The sequence below is a fragment of the Poecilia reticulata genome, linkage group LG6 (assembly GCF_000633615.1).
Source record: "Poecilia reticulata strain Guanapo linkage group LG6, Guppy_female_1.0+MT, whole genome shotgun sequence".
Classification (NCBI taxonomy): domain Eukaryota; kingdom Metazoa; phylum Chordata; class Actinopteri; order Cyprinodontiformes; family Poeciliidae; genus Poecilia; species Poecilia reticulata.
This window is the reverse complement of record NC_024336.1, coordinates 26,410,213-26,426,244: the sequence shown is the minus strand read 5'-3', so window position 1 is coordinate 26,426,244 and position 16,032 is coordinate 26,410,213. Positions and strand designations below refer to the sequence as shown.

The 16,032-nt window shown below is 36.1% G+C and overlaps 2 protein-coding genes across 5 annotated transcripts in view; one reads left to right on the top strand and one right to left on the bottom strand.

Moving 5' to 3' along the window:
- Positions 1-16,032, bottom strand: part of saal1 (serum amyloid A-like 1) — a 128,036-nt gene that overhangs the window by 30,363 nt on the left and 81,641 nt on the right. The gene's annotated exons all lie outside the window — the stretch shown is intronic.
- Positions 6,617-16,032, top strand: part of LOC103466488 (mucin-2-like) — a 20,009-nt gene continuing 10,593 nt past the window's right edge. Inside the window, exons 1-24 of the mRNA XM_008412083.2 lie at positions 6,617-6,939; positions 7,037-7,154; positions 7,900-7,990; positions 8,083-8,210; positions 8,295-8,511; positions 8,871-8,996; positions 9,076-9,190; positions 9,727-9,877; positions 9,974-10,081; positions 10,169-10,238; positions 10,336-10,473; positions 11,373-11,549; positions 11,713-12,012; positions 12,106-12,361; positions 12,476-12,528; positions 12,623-12,726; positions 13,097-13,251; positions 13,380-13,518; positions 14,006-14,116; positions 14,292-14,471; positions 14,584-14,823; positions 14,904-15,060; positions 15,448-15,561; positions 15,792-16,026. Of these exons, the coding sequence (XP_008410305.2) occupies positions 6,617-6,939; positions 7,037-7,154; positions 7,900-7,990; positions 8,083-8,210; positions 8,295-8,511; positions 8,871-8,996; positions 9,076-9,190; positions 9,727-9,877; positions 9,974-10,081; positions 10,169-10,238; positions 10,336-10,473; positions 11,373-11,549; positions 11,713-12,012; positions 12,106-12,361; positions 12,476-12,528; positions 12,623-12,726; positions 13,097-13,251; positions 13,380-13,518; positions 14,006-14,116; positions 14,292-14,471; positions 14,584-14,823; positions 14,904-15,060; positions 15,448-15,561; positions 15,792-16,026 (3,806 nt within the window). The remainder of the gene's footprint in view (positions 6,940-7,036; positions 7,155-7,899; positions 7,991-8,082; positions 8,211-8,294; positions 8,512-8,870; positions 8,997-9,075; positions 9,191-9,726; positions 9,878-9,973; positions 10,082-10,168; positions 10,239-10,335; positions 10,474-11,372; positions 11,550-11,712; positions 12,013-12,105; positions 12,362-12,475; positions 12,529-12,622; positions 12,727-13,096; positions 13,252-13,379; positions 13,519-14,005; positions 14,117-14,291; positions 14,472-14,583; positions 14,824-14,903; positions 15,061-15,447; positions 15,562-15,791; positions 16,027-16,032) is intronic.

Sequence of the window (16,032 nt, the reverse complement as noted above, 5' to 3'; positions counted from 1 at the left end):
CACACGCACACACACACACACACCCACACAACGCACGCACACACGCACACACACACACACACACTGAATCCATTAAAATATTCTGCTGGATCAAAAAGTTTCAATATTTTTGCTGTTTATCACAAATACCTGTCACAACAACAAAGAGAAACAAAAATACCTATAGTGCACAAACTGGATTTGTAAACAGAACTGTTAATTACTTTAAGCAGTTTTGCACGCATTTTATTAGAGGTATTACCTCATCCCCATAACCTCACATTATGAAAGCTTGAAATTTTATCTTCTAATGACTGTTTACCTAATCGTCGATATGGGAAGTTTTGGCAGCAAAAGTAAAACTACAAGTTTCTTGAATGTTCCAGAGCACCTCCAAGAGTAAATTTATCTTTGGATCACTCCCAGGTGGATGGCAAAGAAAGACGGTCCTTTTCTCAGTAAGAACACATTCTGTGTTTATTCAAGGAGGACACACGGGTTTGTTAAATTAAATTTAAACAGATGAGACTGAAGGCAGCTCTGTTTGTGATCTAGCTGTGTTGATACAAGCTATTTAACTTCCACCACCTCTGACAAAATAAACTAAGTTGCAGAGGCCGACTTAGCAACAGGAGCTTCACTGAAATGTAAAAAAATAAAAACTCTTATTTCTGGTTCATGAGATAACCGGAGTGTCGCAATAGTTGTTTCTATTCAAAATGTGTAATTTTAACAGGGAGGACAGAAGTGAGATGATTAGAAATGTTGTCTGTACACACACATGTAAATATATATTTTCATTTTATTTTATTTTTTTCTTCAAGCCTCTGATTTCCAGTAGAACATAATAGAATAAAATAATATATATATGTATTTTTTTAAAACTTTATGAGGATATTTAGTCTAAGTCACAGTCAAAATGAACACATTTAGGTACACATAGTATTAAAAGAAGGGGGGAAAAGGAACAAAATAAAGATGTGGATGAAATGTTAAAAAAGAAAGTAAATATCAGAAGAAAATCAAGACAATTAAAAAATGCCTTCAGGTTTATACACCTGCCTCCATACTTTTTACATGTTAAACTTGAACAGAGCGCTATAAGAAAAAAGTAAAATAAATGAATAAACTAGTTTGAAACAAGGAAGAATGCTAAAATATCAGACATGGGAAAGTATCAGGATCAGTCTCTGTCATTGTCTTGATAGTTTTGAACTCAGTTATCGTTTTTCTTTCCGTCTTTAATAAGGAAGCACTATTCCCTTCTTTACTTCACTGTAATGTTTAAATTTCCACCCTCTTCTCACACAAACACACGCAGAGAGAAACACACATCGACTTAACATTTCGGTGCCAACTGGACTCAGTGTTTGCTGTGCGTCAGTCTGTAGGTTTCTGTTTGCGTTTGTTTATGCAAAGAAAACACATGCAGTGACAGAGTGACAGTAACCAAAAACCAAACAGTTTGACGTGTTTCTCTGGGAAGGTTTTGCCTCCAAAAATGACATCCTGTTTAATTTGCAAACAGCTGATGGGGGAAATATTAAGTAAGGAAGTAAAGGCTCACACAAAAGATCAGACTCAGATATCAAAATCAAACGGAAGTTATAAAGGCATAAAAAGACTCATTTGTACTTATGGCTGTTTAATTCTTTTTTAATATTACATTTCTGTTCTGTGTGTGATTACCGTAAAAAAGTATATCTGCTTGCTCTATACAAACAAGTGGCATATTATTTAAATATGAATAATCCTTTCATTTACTGCCAATTTGAGAAACATATTGGTACAGTTACGTAAAATAAGGTACTAACAAGTTCTATGCTTTGCCTTTTTTCTATTCTTGTTGTGCACTGAAACAAGGCAGGATGGATTTAAAGTGTAGATGAAGGCAGAGTGAGGAAGCAGCTAAGGTTTCTTCGCCGCTGGAACAGCAAAGACACAACTGCAACATTAAAAAGTCTCAGCTGCCCAAACCACCTTTAGCTCATAGGGGACGTCATTCATTTACAATTTACATCTATATAAATAAAATGTACCAAATACATCTATTTACTTTATTTTATGTTTAATCCCTAAGCACCATTATGAAATACCACAAACAATCCCCACCCCCACTTTTCCACGGCCTATCCCAGAATCAAAAAATGGTATTTCATATACAGAAGAAAGTAGGGAATATGGAAATAATTGGAGGAAAGGAACCATTAGTAATGACAAGATTACGACTCAGACATAGAGGATTAAACTAAACTTTATATTTGATAGGTAAACATCCAACAGGTAGTTGTGAGAGGGGCATGGACATGGAGACAGTAGAACATTGTGGAAAAGTAGAGAAAAGTTGAAACAAAAAATTAGGAAATATGATGTGGAGACATTAAGAATGAATACGATTTTAGTTCAACCAAACAGTTATATTATTTTTGAAGGAAAACGGATTGCATATAAGAATTTAGGTTAGGATTACAGAGAAAGAAAAGAGGGGGGGAATACTCTGGTCTACACTCCAGTACAGCAGGTGGCGATAATGCATCTTAATGTTAGGTGTCATCTGCCATTAAAAATAAAAAAGAAGAAGACATGAAAATTGTGTCTGAACCCCTGCAGAGGCAGATGCATAAAAAAAACCCAGGTGAGTCATTTTGTCTTAGCACATCCACATCACTTTTGCATCCACACTTAACAGATTCTACACAAACATTTGCTTAAGTTTTACCAACCATTAGCAATTATCCTCCCCTCACAGGCAAAAAACCCACACTTCTCAATGAGGAGCAGCTCTGCAGAGCCTGGAACAAAAAGCTACATGATAAAATATTCAATAAAAAAGTTTAAAATTCTTGTGTGCAAATGGGTATTGATGTGCAAATCTGTGCTTCAAGTGCAATGCTGTACAAGTTACTTAGATAAAAATAGGTCCAACAATGAAGATCTCTTCATTATATGCACGTCTGAGTTTTTTTTCCCCAAAGAAAAAAAGTAGTTAAATATCAAAACAGAGATGCAACTCTGGAGGTAAATCTTAACATCCTTATGATTACGACAGGTTTAGTCAATCCTGTCATAAATTTAAAATCAGCCAAATTGGGAATGTTTGTCAAGAACCCCTAGACTCACATAGCGCATATAAAATCCTAGATTTGAAATGCAGTGTAAAAGAAAATGGAAGAGGAAGCTGATACTTATATGCAAAGAAATCAAAATATATGGGTAGTCGGAGCATCTGTTCTTTGGTAGGCAATGGTGTTTGAAGAAGTAGATTTAAACCTAAATATATACTAACTTTATGTAAAAAGACAGCAGTAAAAGGTGTATAGTTTACAAGAAAACCTCCAAATCAGACAAACGATGAGTCAAGAAAAAGTTTCTCTCCAGGCTCAGGTGAGGTCATTTTATTACCTCCTACCAAACATAGCAAAACTTAATTATGTCATCAGTTTTTGCACTGTTGAATACAACTACAAATAAGCTTAAAGATAAATGAACCATCTAAAGAAAGATGTGCTAGTAAAGATTACCTGACAAAATAAATCCTCTTTTCTTCCTTCACTTTAGAAAATAAAGTATAAAATAAATAGCATTAAATAAATAGAGTCCCACTTCTTATTTATTAGGTTATGTTTTAATCTGTAAAGACTGCAGAAAAAATAAGTCTAAATGAGATTGGTTCAGAAAAAAGATGAACTCAAGTGACCTTGGTGATGTGTGTATAACCCCACTGCCACGCCCTCAACCGCCCTGACATGAACTCTTTCACCTGACGGTAAGCGTCTTGCACGCTGATGTAAATAAAGATATTGCTGGACAGAACCCAAAATTTTCAAAACTCATCAACCGTAAAAATTCGACAGCTTAATCTCCGTAGAGTTACAGGAGTGGGGAAAAAAGTATTTGCCCTGTTACAGATTCATTCTGTTTGCTTTTCTTTGCAACACGTCAGTGTCTCAAATCCTCAATCCAATTTTAATCAGTTAATCTGAGTAAATAGATGCGCTTGTTTTCAAATACATTTAAGATAGAAAAGTATCCAAACCAATGTGTAACGAAGGAATTATCCTCAAAGCAGAACATTAAACTTTTAAATCTATTGCAGTGGTTTTGGAAAAACTTCAACTCTCTTTTTTCTTTTTCCCACACATGTTGTAGGTATTTTGACATTGAACAGATTTATTCAAGGGCATGTCAACTCTTTGACCAGATTTACAAAATCTTCACTTTGTGTGGGTTTTTTGTGCCATTCAGAGTGGTCATCTTTAAATCCCCTTTTATCTTGACCAGATGTAAGAGCACCCACATCTTGAAAAAACTTTCACTATTGTCTCGTCGTATTTTCGCTTGATGATGGGACACAAATAAAGTCAGCCAGACTGGACAGTTCTCTTATTTGACTTCTTTTGGGGGCAGTAGCTGAACAACATCGGTAGCCTACAGGCTACTTGTTAAGCTTAAGGTGCTGTATTGATATTAGCTAGTCATCTTATAGCTAACATTACCTGCATCCAGCATTTTTACTCAACTCAGTCGGTTAGTTTGGGGAAAAACTGTAAAAAGTTCTTTGCGTTTTACTGGTTTGCTGTCATGATTCTAACACACACCTGCGTAGCTTTGCACAGCAGCAGCAGGTCTCCTTCACTGCCACACAGGTGTAAATCCAGTGGAGCGTCATAGCGCTCATGTTGCATTTAAAGGAGGCTCGGAAAAACAGGTTACCACATGTTAACAACGGATTAAACAGTTTTAAAATGCAGTGTAAAAGAAAATGGCCAACTCTGTTATTCCCATATATGGGGAGTGTGGAAGCACCTACTGTATCAAATTGACATAGGAATAACAGAGTTGGTCATTCTAAGGTAAAAACCCAGCGCACACAGCATTCATGTTTTTTTTTTCTCATCCAGACGGCTTCCTCTCCCCCCTTCAGGGGGCACGACCCACAGTTTGGGAACCTCTGCAGTAGACAGCATTAGTGGCAGTAGTATCCGCTGTACTGCAGTGCAATCATGCATTATCTACTGTACATATTGACTTTAACAACTTTTTGATGATTGATTTGAAAATGCATGTTTCTTATGCACTGATTTAAATTTTTTAAATGTATGTCATTTTTAATCTTTTAAACATATAATTTGTTAGTTAAAAGTACCAGAATTAGTCAGAACTTTTTTGTGTGATTTCATAATTTACTCACAACACGGCTTGTGCAAATGTTGCAGTACTTCACAGTTCAAAGCGTGAGAAAGATCTCCAACCTTTATCAAATATGATCCTCAGCTTTATTAGTACTTCAACATATTGGCTTTTGAAAATATAGTTGGTGGTGTAATTGCTGCATGACGTGGCTGCATCTTAACGCGTTTCCGACCCGCATCTTGTCTGCCAGCTCACTGCAGAGCGTCCTTGTCCTGTCAAGTCTTTCCCTCTAAACAAACAATTAATACCAACACCTCTTGTATACCGTTGTCTGGAAATGATTTGATTCACTTCAGGTAGAGAATGGCAGCTCACAAGGATCCACGTTTACATCCACATCCTGCGCCAAATGAATTTCATTTGAGCAACAAGACACAAAGGATGTTTTTGTTACTTACTCAAACAATCTCACGAGTTGTGGTTTCAATTTTATTAAAAACAAATGCAGTTGATTTCAAATTAGTAGAAATGTCCAATTATTTTTAATTTTAAAAAAAGAAGAAAATGCAACGGTCATATTTAGTATAAAGGAAGATTAGCTGTTTGTTCTGCTTAGTTCATGATTTCTATAAACTCAAACTAATACTTTTGTTGACCAACATTTATCATCATCATCTAAGGTTACATACTCTGTAGAAGTGTTCAAACAGCTCTACTTTCTTTATACCGTCCATCCAAGAAGGTACTTGGCCACCACTTATTCAAGGTTTTTGAAGTTTGTTGTGAACTTAACAGATTTTTTTTCTACAAAAGGATTTAGTAGAGACTTGACTCAAGTCTTTACTATATTCTTTTTTGTTAAGAACCAATTCTTTGTTGTTAAAGAATCGTTTCCAAGTCTCACCTATGAATATATTATGCATGTGTCATAGGTGAGACTTAGGTAGCCTAAACCTAAAATAATGATCTTATATAGAAGAGAAATAAATGAAAGTTTACCTTTAAAGATTACAAAAAACTTTGAAGCAAAAATATTTTAAAAATCATTAAAGACTTTTGGCTTATTCACTCTGCTGGAGACTGTATCAACATAATTTTGGACTAGATGAGTGACAAGGAGCTTGATGTTTGATTAAGACAATACCGCCTTTGTGATAAGATCAGATGACCATACTGACAATATTTATTATCTTGGCATCTCACCAGCAGTCATCAAAAGGTGTTATCAAAACAATGGGCAATATTAATATAAAAGGTCCTCTGCTTCAGCCTCACTATTTTCTGCTTTGAGACAACAAGCCCACAGCATGGAGTGGACTGTGGTGTGGTTGTGTTTCTTCAGTTTTGCTGTTGAACTCCAGGCACTGGGTAAGACTGACATCTTTTAAAATCTGACTGCATGGCTGTTTCTGAAATTCATTATATGTTGTTTGTAAATCATGTCCAATGAGTTCTGACGTTTTAAATCTCTTTTTCCCCAAAGATAATTATAGTTTAAAACTTAATGTGTAGACATAAAGAGATAACCGTGTTTTCCTTTGTGTGTGTGTGTGTGTGTTTTGCTGTTCTAGCTGACAACCATGTCAACAACATCTGCAGCACTTGGGGCACGCAGCACTTTAAGACCTTTGATGGTGATGTGTTCCAGTTTCCTGGCTCGTGTGAGTACAACCTGGTCAAAGACTGCCGCACGTCCGAGAATAAGTTTTCTGTGCACATTAGACGAGAAGAAAATGATGGAAACATTACAATAAGTTATGTTGTGGTCACCATCTCTGAAAATACATTCAACCTAACCAAAACTGAGGTAGCTGAAAATGGGGATCCGTAAGTAAAACAAACATGAAACAAATATACATTTATCAAGATTTTTTTGCGTTGGGTTTGTCATTTAAATCTTCAAACTTTTATTCTCTTTTATCAGAGTCACTCTGCCTCACTACAGTGGGGGAGTAAAGGTGGAAGAAAGTACATTTTACATCAGGCTTCGAGCGACCAAAGTCGGCATTATAGTCATGTGGAACCTTGAAGATGCAGTCATGGTATACACCTTTTTGTTCCTACCTTCCTTTGAGTCAATTTTTATTTTCCAAATCAATAAATCACATCAACTGACTGATTACATATCAGTCAGTTGATGACTGACTGAATAACGGGACTTAAAATAAATACATTAGCTCTCCCTGTTGGATGAAACAATTAGAGTTGCAATAAATCTCTGGTGAGAGGAAATAATGAGATGATAAAAACTGTTTGGATTGTTGGAAACATTGGACTTTAACTGAACTGTAACTTTGAACACTTTTTGACATAATAGGCACTGTAATCGGGCTGCACAGTGGTGCAGTTGGTAGAGCTGTTGCCTTGCAGCAAGAAGGTTCTGGGTTCGATTCCAAGCCTGGGGTCTTTCTGCATGGAGTTTGCATGTTCTCCCTGTACATGGTGGGTTTTCTCCGGGTACTCCAGCTTCCTCCCACAGCCCAAAAACATGACTATCAGGTTAATTGGCCTCTCCAGATTGTCCCTAGGTGTGAGTGTGTGTGTGCATGGTTGTGTGTCCTGTGTGTCGCCCTGCGTCAGACTGGCAACCTGTCCAGGGTGACCCCGCCTCTTGCCTGGAACGTTAGCTGGAGATAGGCACCAACAACCCTCCCAACCCCATGAAGGGATAAGGGTGTAAGAAAATGGATGGATAGGCACTGTAAAAGAACAGAGGCTGACATTTTCTTTCTGCTATGAATGATGTAAAATAAAATGAAACATGATCCTCTCTGTTTTGTGCTTCAGGTGGAAGTTTCAAACAGATACAAGAACCAAACTTGTGGCCTTTGTGGAGATTTCAACGCCGTTCCTGTCTATGATGAGTTCATGGATAATGGTTTGTAGTTCAATGAAATGTATAAAATGTATTAGAAAATAAAATAAAATCAGTCATATCTTTAATGTTCTTTACTTCATTTGCATGATCAGGTTTTAAAATGACCCCCATTGAGTTTGGAATCAAACACAGAGTCCATCTGCCAAACGATGAATGCAAAGACCCTCATGTAGAAGATGATGAATCAAAGACGAATGTGTCAGATTCATGCAAAGCATTTGTAAGTATAGCAATCAGTTTTTTCCAGTAAAAATGTTAAGTATGATGTTGACTTTTGGATTTCCTTCTTATTTGCTCACTACAGCAAACCTTCTGTGAACAAATATTTCACGAAGACTCCTGGAGTTCATGCGCCGGCCTGATTAGTGCTGAATCTTTCATCCAGGCCTGTGTGGTAGACATGTGTGCCTGTAACAAAGATACCAGTGACTTGTGTGTCTGCAGCACAATGTCTGAGTTTTCTCGTCAGTGTTCGCATGCAGGAGGACAACCACCCAACTGGAGGAGACCTGATTTCTGTGGTATGATTCATGTTTGCCCCTTTATTCTAAGTCACAGAATAACGGGTACAGGAAGAAATATTACAGAACCAAACCACAAAAGAATAATGTTTATCATTTCGAAGGATGACAATGTTATTTCAATCTTTCTCAGTTTCTGTTTATAATTGTGGCTTAGCACTATAAAGGTTAAAGCCTGTCAGATTGTCATATATTTTATACAGTGTTAAATATTAGAAATTTTATGTAGGTATAGCATTCAAATTTGCCCAAAGTGACATCAAATTTTATTTTTAAAAATTTTCTACATGATATTCTGCCTAAATGCTTCTATGCTTCTTACTACTGCTCTTTATTTATGACACCATCTATCTTCACAGGTAAACAGTGTCCCTACAACATGAGGTATGAAGAAAGTGCTTTTCCTTGCATGGATACTTGCACACATCAGGACACCAGATTAGTGTGTGAGGAACACAAAACAGACGGCTGCTTTTGTCCTCCTGGTTAGTTCTCCTTACATTCAAACTGTGTATTCTGCCGTTGTTCATTAACCTTCACACAATGAAACTGTTTCTCTCTCAGGAACGGTGTTTGATGATATTTCTGAGAGGGGCTGCATCCCTCGGTCTGAGTGTCAGTGCAGGCATGACATAATCTACGAATCCGGAGATGTTTACCGCCATGAAAAAACAAACTGGTATGTTTCAAGATGTTTACCGAATGTCTTCTTGATGGTAAATTTAGCTTTTTTGTCACAGTCCTGGCAGAATTCCATAAAACATACATTAAAACAATAACTCTTAATGTATCTTATTGGTATTTCATACAATAAACCAAGGCAAACTTGCATAATTTTCAAATGGATGAAAACTTACAGAATTTATCACATCATTCAAAAGTAAAGTTGGAAAATTATACTTATTATATACCGTATGTAAATATACATATATTTATACTCAACTCACTTTACATTTGTACCTGTTTCTAGTTTGGTACATCAAGAGATTGATGTCTAATTTTTTCTGTCCATGCTGAACAAAAGCTTCCCCATAGCATGATTCAGTATGATGTGAAGAGTTTTCTATGTGAAAACTATGTAGCTTTGTTACTTGTACAACATTTTTAAACTGTTATTTTTCTTCCACTTCACAATAATGTCCTGATTTGTGTTGGTCTATCACATAATATACTTAGGAAATTTAAATAAGTGTAATACAGATTTGTATTTCTCAGTACTTGTTCAGAGGGGAAGTGGGAGTGTGAGACTTTCGAGAGACCGGCTACCTGTGCAGTTGAGGAAGGTTCACATTTCACAACTTTTGATGGTACAACCTTTACCTTTCATGGAAATTGTATTTATACCCTGGCCAAGGTGGAGAGCAAGGTAAATAATGTGTCGTTTTTTTTATTGCTGATAAATAATACAAAGCAGACATAAAAGTGAAGATTTCTCTGTGCTCAAATATTTTATATATTTCAGGATGGAGTAAGTCCAAACTTTACTATTCGGGCCCATTTAGACCAGTGTGCACAAAAAAGGGCTGATATTTGTCTAAAGGCTCTTAAAATCCATCTGGGCACAGATAATGTGAGTAAAGTACAGATGTTAGTATTTACATTCTCAGTTCACACTAATATCTACAGATCACTCATAATTGGTTCTGTCTTTCTACAGGTATTAATGTTTACATCTGAGGGAAAAGTGCAGCAGAATATGGAGGACATCAGTTTGCCATATTACTCAGGTGGGTCTGACGAGAAGCAAGTTTTAATTGAGCTCATTTTGTTTCATTATTGGAGTGTTTGTATAACATCAGGTGATTTTTATAATATTATTTACAGGGGACATCAGAATATTTCATGCTTCATCCTTTCATATCTTGCTCAACGCCAAGTTTGGCCTCCAAATTCAGATCCAGCGAGTTCCTGTTATGCAAGTCTACATCAGTCTGGAAAGCAGCTACAAAGAAAAGACAAGTGGTGAGTTTTATGTCTTCCTTTAATTTAGCCAATGTCGTTTATAGACCATATATTATATGATAGTCAAAACCACACAGGGTTTTTATGCAGTAGCATTTCGTGTCCGTGTTTCCAGATTGTGGGAAAGTATGGAAAAAATAGGAGGATGGAAAAATATTTGCATCTTCAGACTTTATTCTTTCCCTCAAATTTAATAAAATTGTTCTTGTTCCCCTTCTTCCTTTTCTGCCTCTGTCCTATCTTTGTTCTTTCCTTGTTTACTTTCTTGCGTCCATGCTTCATTTCTTACCTTCTTGGTTCTATCCTTCCTTCCTTTGTCTCATTTCCTTTCTTACCTCATCCTCTGTCTTTCTATGATTTCTTCTTCCTTCCTTGCTTTTGTCATTCCTTTATTGTTTCCATCTTTTTTGATGTACCGCTATCCTTCTTTCCAGGTGTAATAATATGAAGCATCTTTTCACAGTGATGTAACTTGGCAGTGCAGATAAAAACAGATTAGATTGATAAAAATAATATTTTTGCAAACTACTGTTATGTTGAGGGTTCTGTTTATGTGTCCCACTTCAAAAGCATTGGTTGGCTGGATGTGGTGCCCCGGGCCTTGAGATTAATATATGTGAACTACAATGTACTTTATCTGCTTGTTAATCCCTCAAAAATATAGACTAATTAAATGGTATATTTATTATACTACTAAAAAGACAAAACAAATACTATAATTAACATTCATGACTATGTTGCACATTTGAAAAATTATTGTTAATAAAATATATTCCATAGTACAGGTAATGCAGCCTGAAACGCATGAAAAACATCAAGAATCATATGTTCAAGACAAAAAAGAAAGAAATTTTCCTCCAGTTTGGACATTTCAGAGACTAAGCAATGGTTGTTCTGAACATGTTCCTCAGGTTTATGTGGAAACTATAACATGGCTTTGAATGATGATCTGAAGACTCCTCAAGGTTGCCAAGAAGGAACTGCAGTAACTTTTGGTAATTCTTGGAAGGCCGACCAAACATGCCCAGACGCAGGCAAAGAACTTGATAGACCCTGTACCGTCAGTATGGAAACTGGTAAAAAATAAATTTAACAATGTTACTTTTTTTTTTCTAATCAAATGAAAACCATTGTAGATTCTATTTAAGAGTATAGCTTTTCTTTGTGAGCATATTTAATTTACATTCAGTATATTCCAGGTTATTGGAAGTGTAAAAATATTTGTGCATTTCATTGTAGAGAATTATGCCAAACACTGGTGCGAAATGCTCAGAAATTCAAATGGTTCATTTGCAAATTGCCATTCAGAGGTGAATCCTGACTATTACTACAAGGTACAACAACAACCTCTTCTTTCAGATTTTAATTCGATTTTATTGGACCTTAATTTTCTTAAAGTGTTCTTTTCTCTGCAGCGCTGCCTTTACTCCACCTGCAGCTGTGAGAAAAGCGAGGACTGCTTATGTGCTGTCTTCACCTCTTATGGTCGAGCTTGTGCAGCAAAGGGAAAGTTTGTGACAGATTTTGGAGACCAATGTGGTAATGTGTCTTTAAGTTTCATGACAACACATTAACTGTCAGATGTAAGTCTTGTAACAGCCAGGTAATCTTCCCACATTATCCACAAAACAGAGAAACACACAAAGAGCTGTCCATCAACTCAGATCTTCACGTACAATCACCGGAGATGCCAGCTGACTTGTAGTTCACTGAGCTCAGATCAGCGGAGCTGTACTTCACATTTCTTGCCTGTGGTTGGCTGTTTCTGCCCTGATGGTCTCTATCTGAATGAAAACGATGCTTGTGTACCCAAAGAAGAATGTTCCTGTTTCCATAAAGGAGAATACATTGAGGCAGGAAAGTCTCTCAACATTGATACTGAGCACTGGTGAGTCAGAAGAAACCTTAAATAATATGGAGTTTTTTTCCTCCCAGTAACTAGCATTGATACAAATGCGATACATATGTGTTTCATTGTAAATCTTTCGGTGCTTTTCCCAAGTGTTTGCGACAATGGAATGCTTCACTGCCATCCCCGGAAAAACCAGTCCTTCGGTAAGTCACTGGGCCATTAATTTCCTGGCTTTCCCATAGGATTGGTACTAGTGTAATCTTGTGAAATGTGAACAAGTACATTCTTTTTGTACAGCATGTCCTGCTTCAAAAGTGTACTTCAACTGCTCCTCTACAAGCGCCAAGACCCTTGGACCACAATGTGCTAGAAGTTGCATGAATCTGATTGACAATGTTTGCGTGAGTTTTTGTCTTGTTAATCTTTGACGAGGATCAGAATTCCTGATACATATATATTTTTTCATTTTTTCATTTTTCTTACGCGCCACTGAAATGTGCTCTGTGAACATGTTGCTCAGCTTGTGTGAGTATTTTCAAACTGACTAACCAAAAATGAATACTGGTTAAACAAGGGCCACTAAAATAGACCAAATGTCGCATTTGGTTCTGTACTGCTGTCTTTCACAGACTGTAGATCTCTTGAGACAGTAAAATAGCTTTAATTTAATGTTGGCTGAGGTAGGCTCACTCTATAAATTAATGTTTACAGCGAAAGATATCAACTATTTCTGAATACTTCTGAATAACTGTATACATCTTATCGTCCCAGGATGCATCAGATTGTGTCTCCGGCTGCATGTGTCCTCCTGACCAGCTGGATGATGGCAAAGGCTCCTGTGTGAAAAATGAAAGTGAATGTCCATGCCAGCACAATGGTAAATTCTATAAACCTGAAGGGACATTTCATCAAGATTGCAACCTCTGGTAAATAAATATACTACTTGTGCGGCATATTTTTTTAGACTAAAAACAACTTTCTGTGGATCATTTTAAGTTTGAATTTAATACATTTAATAATTCTGCTTAATTCTATGCATTTATTATATATTTAGTACTTGCAGAGGCGGAAAGTGGATATGCACAATGAACAATTGTTCACAGAGCTGCATTATTTATGGAAGTGGACATCACAGAACATTTGACATGCAACAATATGAGTTTCAAGGACATTGTTCTTATGTTGCTATCAAGGTAAGTTAAAGTAAAAACACTTTTAAAAAGCATTTGTCTGCAGCTGGGATTTGATTATTAGGAATTAAATTGGATTATTTAATGAATGAATCATGGAAATATTACTGCACAGCAGCTGAAAGGAGATTACTTGGTAAAATACAGACGCTGGCTATCAGACACTGGATCTTTTTTAGTAAAAGATGACTCACTACTTCGTGCACATCAACAAATTAGTTTAAGAAAAGGGAAAGTCTAAGAATCAACCAGACATTTGTGTTTGAAATTATTTAATCAATTTAGGTATGAGCTTAAAACTAAATATATATTTTTCCTCAAAATGCATTTGCATACGCAGCCACATTAATATGAGAGTATAATAGTATGTTCTTTTGAGGAACAATTTATGTGTCTAGTATCCTTAGTTTGTGGGGTTTAATTAATTTACTTATTATTTGTTCATTATCTGTTCTCTTGAACACAACTTAAATAACCTATTTTTGTTCAGAACAATTGTTTTAATAAAACAGCAGAGAGTGACATTGAAGTCATCACAGAAGATGAACCATGTGGATCCACAGGCACAACATGTTCCAAAACTGTCAGGATTCAGCTTGGGGTAAGGCAAAATGCAAAGACACAAAATGCTTTCCCCAACCTTAACAACTCCTTCAAGTACCTTTAGGTATCAAAACAGATAATACATAATCAAATAATACTAAAAATATTGAAATATTGAAAACATTTTTTTTTGTTATTTTTTGTACAAAAGTTAAATATTCTTTATATTTCAGAGAAATGTGATCACCCTCTCAGATGGAACATATAAAAAGGAAGTTTTAGAAAATGGCACAAAAATAGGATATCGAATAATAAATCGGGGCTTTTATATTGTGCTAGCTTCTGATATTGGCCTAACTGTAATTTGGGATCGCAAAACATATTTTGTTATCCAGCTGGAATCACAATTCATGGTGAGTCTCAGCAATTGATTATGAGAACAAACTACAAACTTGCCAATGTTGAGGCTAATATTAAAACATGGTATTAAATGTGCCAATGACTGACTTGTTTATGTTTGTGCAGGGTGAAGTGTGTGGCCTGTGCGGAAACTTTGATGGTAACGGAGAGAACGACTTCACCACCCGGAGTGGGTTGGTAGTGAGCAGCCCACTAGAGTTTGCAAACAGCTGGAAAGGGGACAGCTCTTGCTCAGATGTGGATAAACTTGTTGACGCTTGTGAAGAAGCACCTCATCGAGACCACTGGGCAAAAATGAAGTGCAACATCATAAATGGAGACACATTCAAAGAATGCCACTCCAAGGTACTACAATGGTTGTGTGTGCAGTGAAGATGTTGCAATAAAAGTACAAAAACAATCCATAATTTTGCATGCTTAAACAGGTAGAGCCTCGTCTGTTTTATGAAAACTGTGTGAAAGACACATGTGCCTGTGACACTGGAGGGGACTGTGAGTGTTTCTGTTCAGCTGTTGCAGCTTACGCTCAAGCTTGCAATGAAGCTGATGTTTTGATTTCATGGAGAAGTCCAGAAATCTGTCGTAAGTGAACAATATCTTCTTGAACTTAAGTTTGTTTGATACTTAGTAAAGAAATAAACTGTTACTGGGCAGATAACTTAAGCACAGTTATATTGAAAAACAATAAATATTAGGACACAAAAGTATGGTTGCTTTAATTTTTACTAGCAATTGAGTCAATAATGACTCAATTGCTAACAAACTCTAAAAACAAACATAAAATTTATAAAAATCTATAAAATTATTGAATAGGAAAGGAGCAACACCACCTTCTATATTTTTCACCAAAAAACAAAATACTCTGATAACAAATGTCAATTATTTTATCAGATGATACTGTGGTTTTAAAAGAAAATCATATTTTAAGTGGGCAGTTTTTTAAGCATGGTTTCTGCACTTTATTTTTAGCTGTCTTTTGTGATTACTACAATCATGATGATTGCTTATGGCACTACCATCCTGGGACTCCAGAGACATACCAGACCTGTTCAAATTATTTTCTACATGTTCCAAAGCTTGAAGGTAAGTTGTGATTTAAGGCTTTCTGAAACCACAAATAACAATTATTAAAAATGAATTATTTCAAGCTACCCATTTGTCTGATTTCATGAGAAAAATAAAAGATTATTGTAAGCAAAATGATTTAACACAACAAAAACTAAAAGCATTTATATTTCTTGGGAAAGTAATGTTTAGCATATTACTATATTATAAACAAAATTGCTTATAAAGCTTATGTTGCAATTTTGCAGGTTGTTACCCTCGTTGCCCAGAACATGCTCGAGTTTTTGATGACGAATCAAAAAAATGTACGTCAACATGTCGACAGGAGAAATTAACTACAACTCCAGCCACTCCAACATCAACTAAATCTATCACTACAACAAACACTGCTACCACCACAGAATCAACAACAGAATTTACAACTAAAACTGAAACACCAACTACAACCCCAACAACCACATCAACTGAGTCTACAACTGTAACATATCC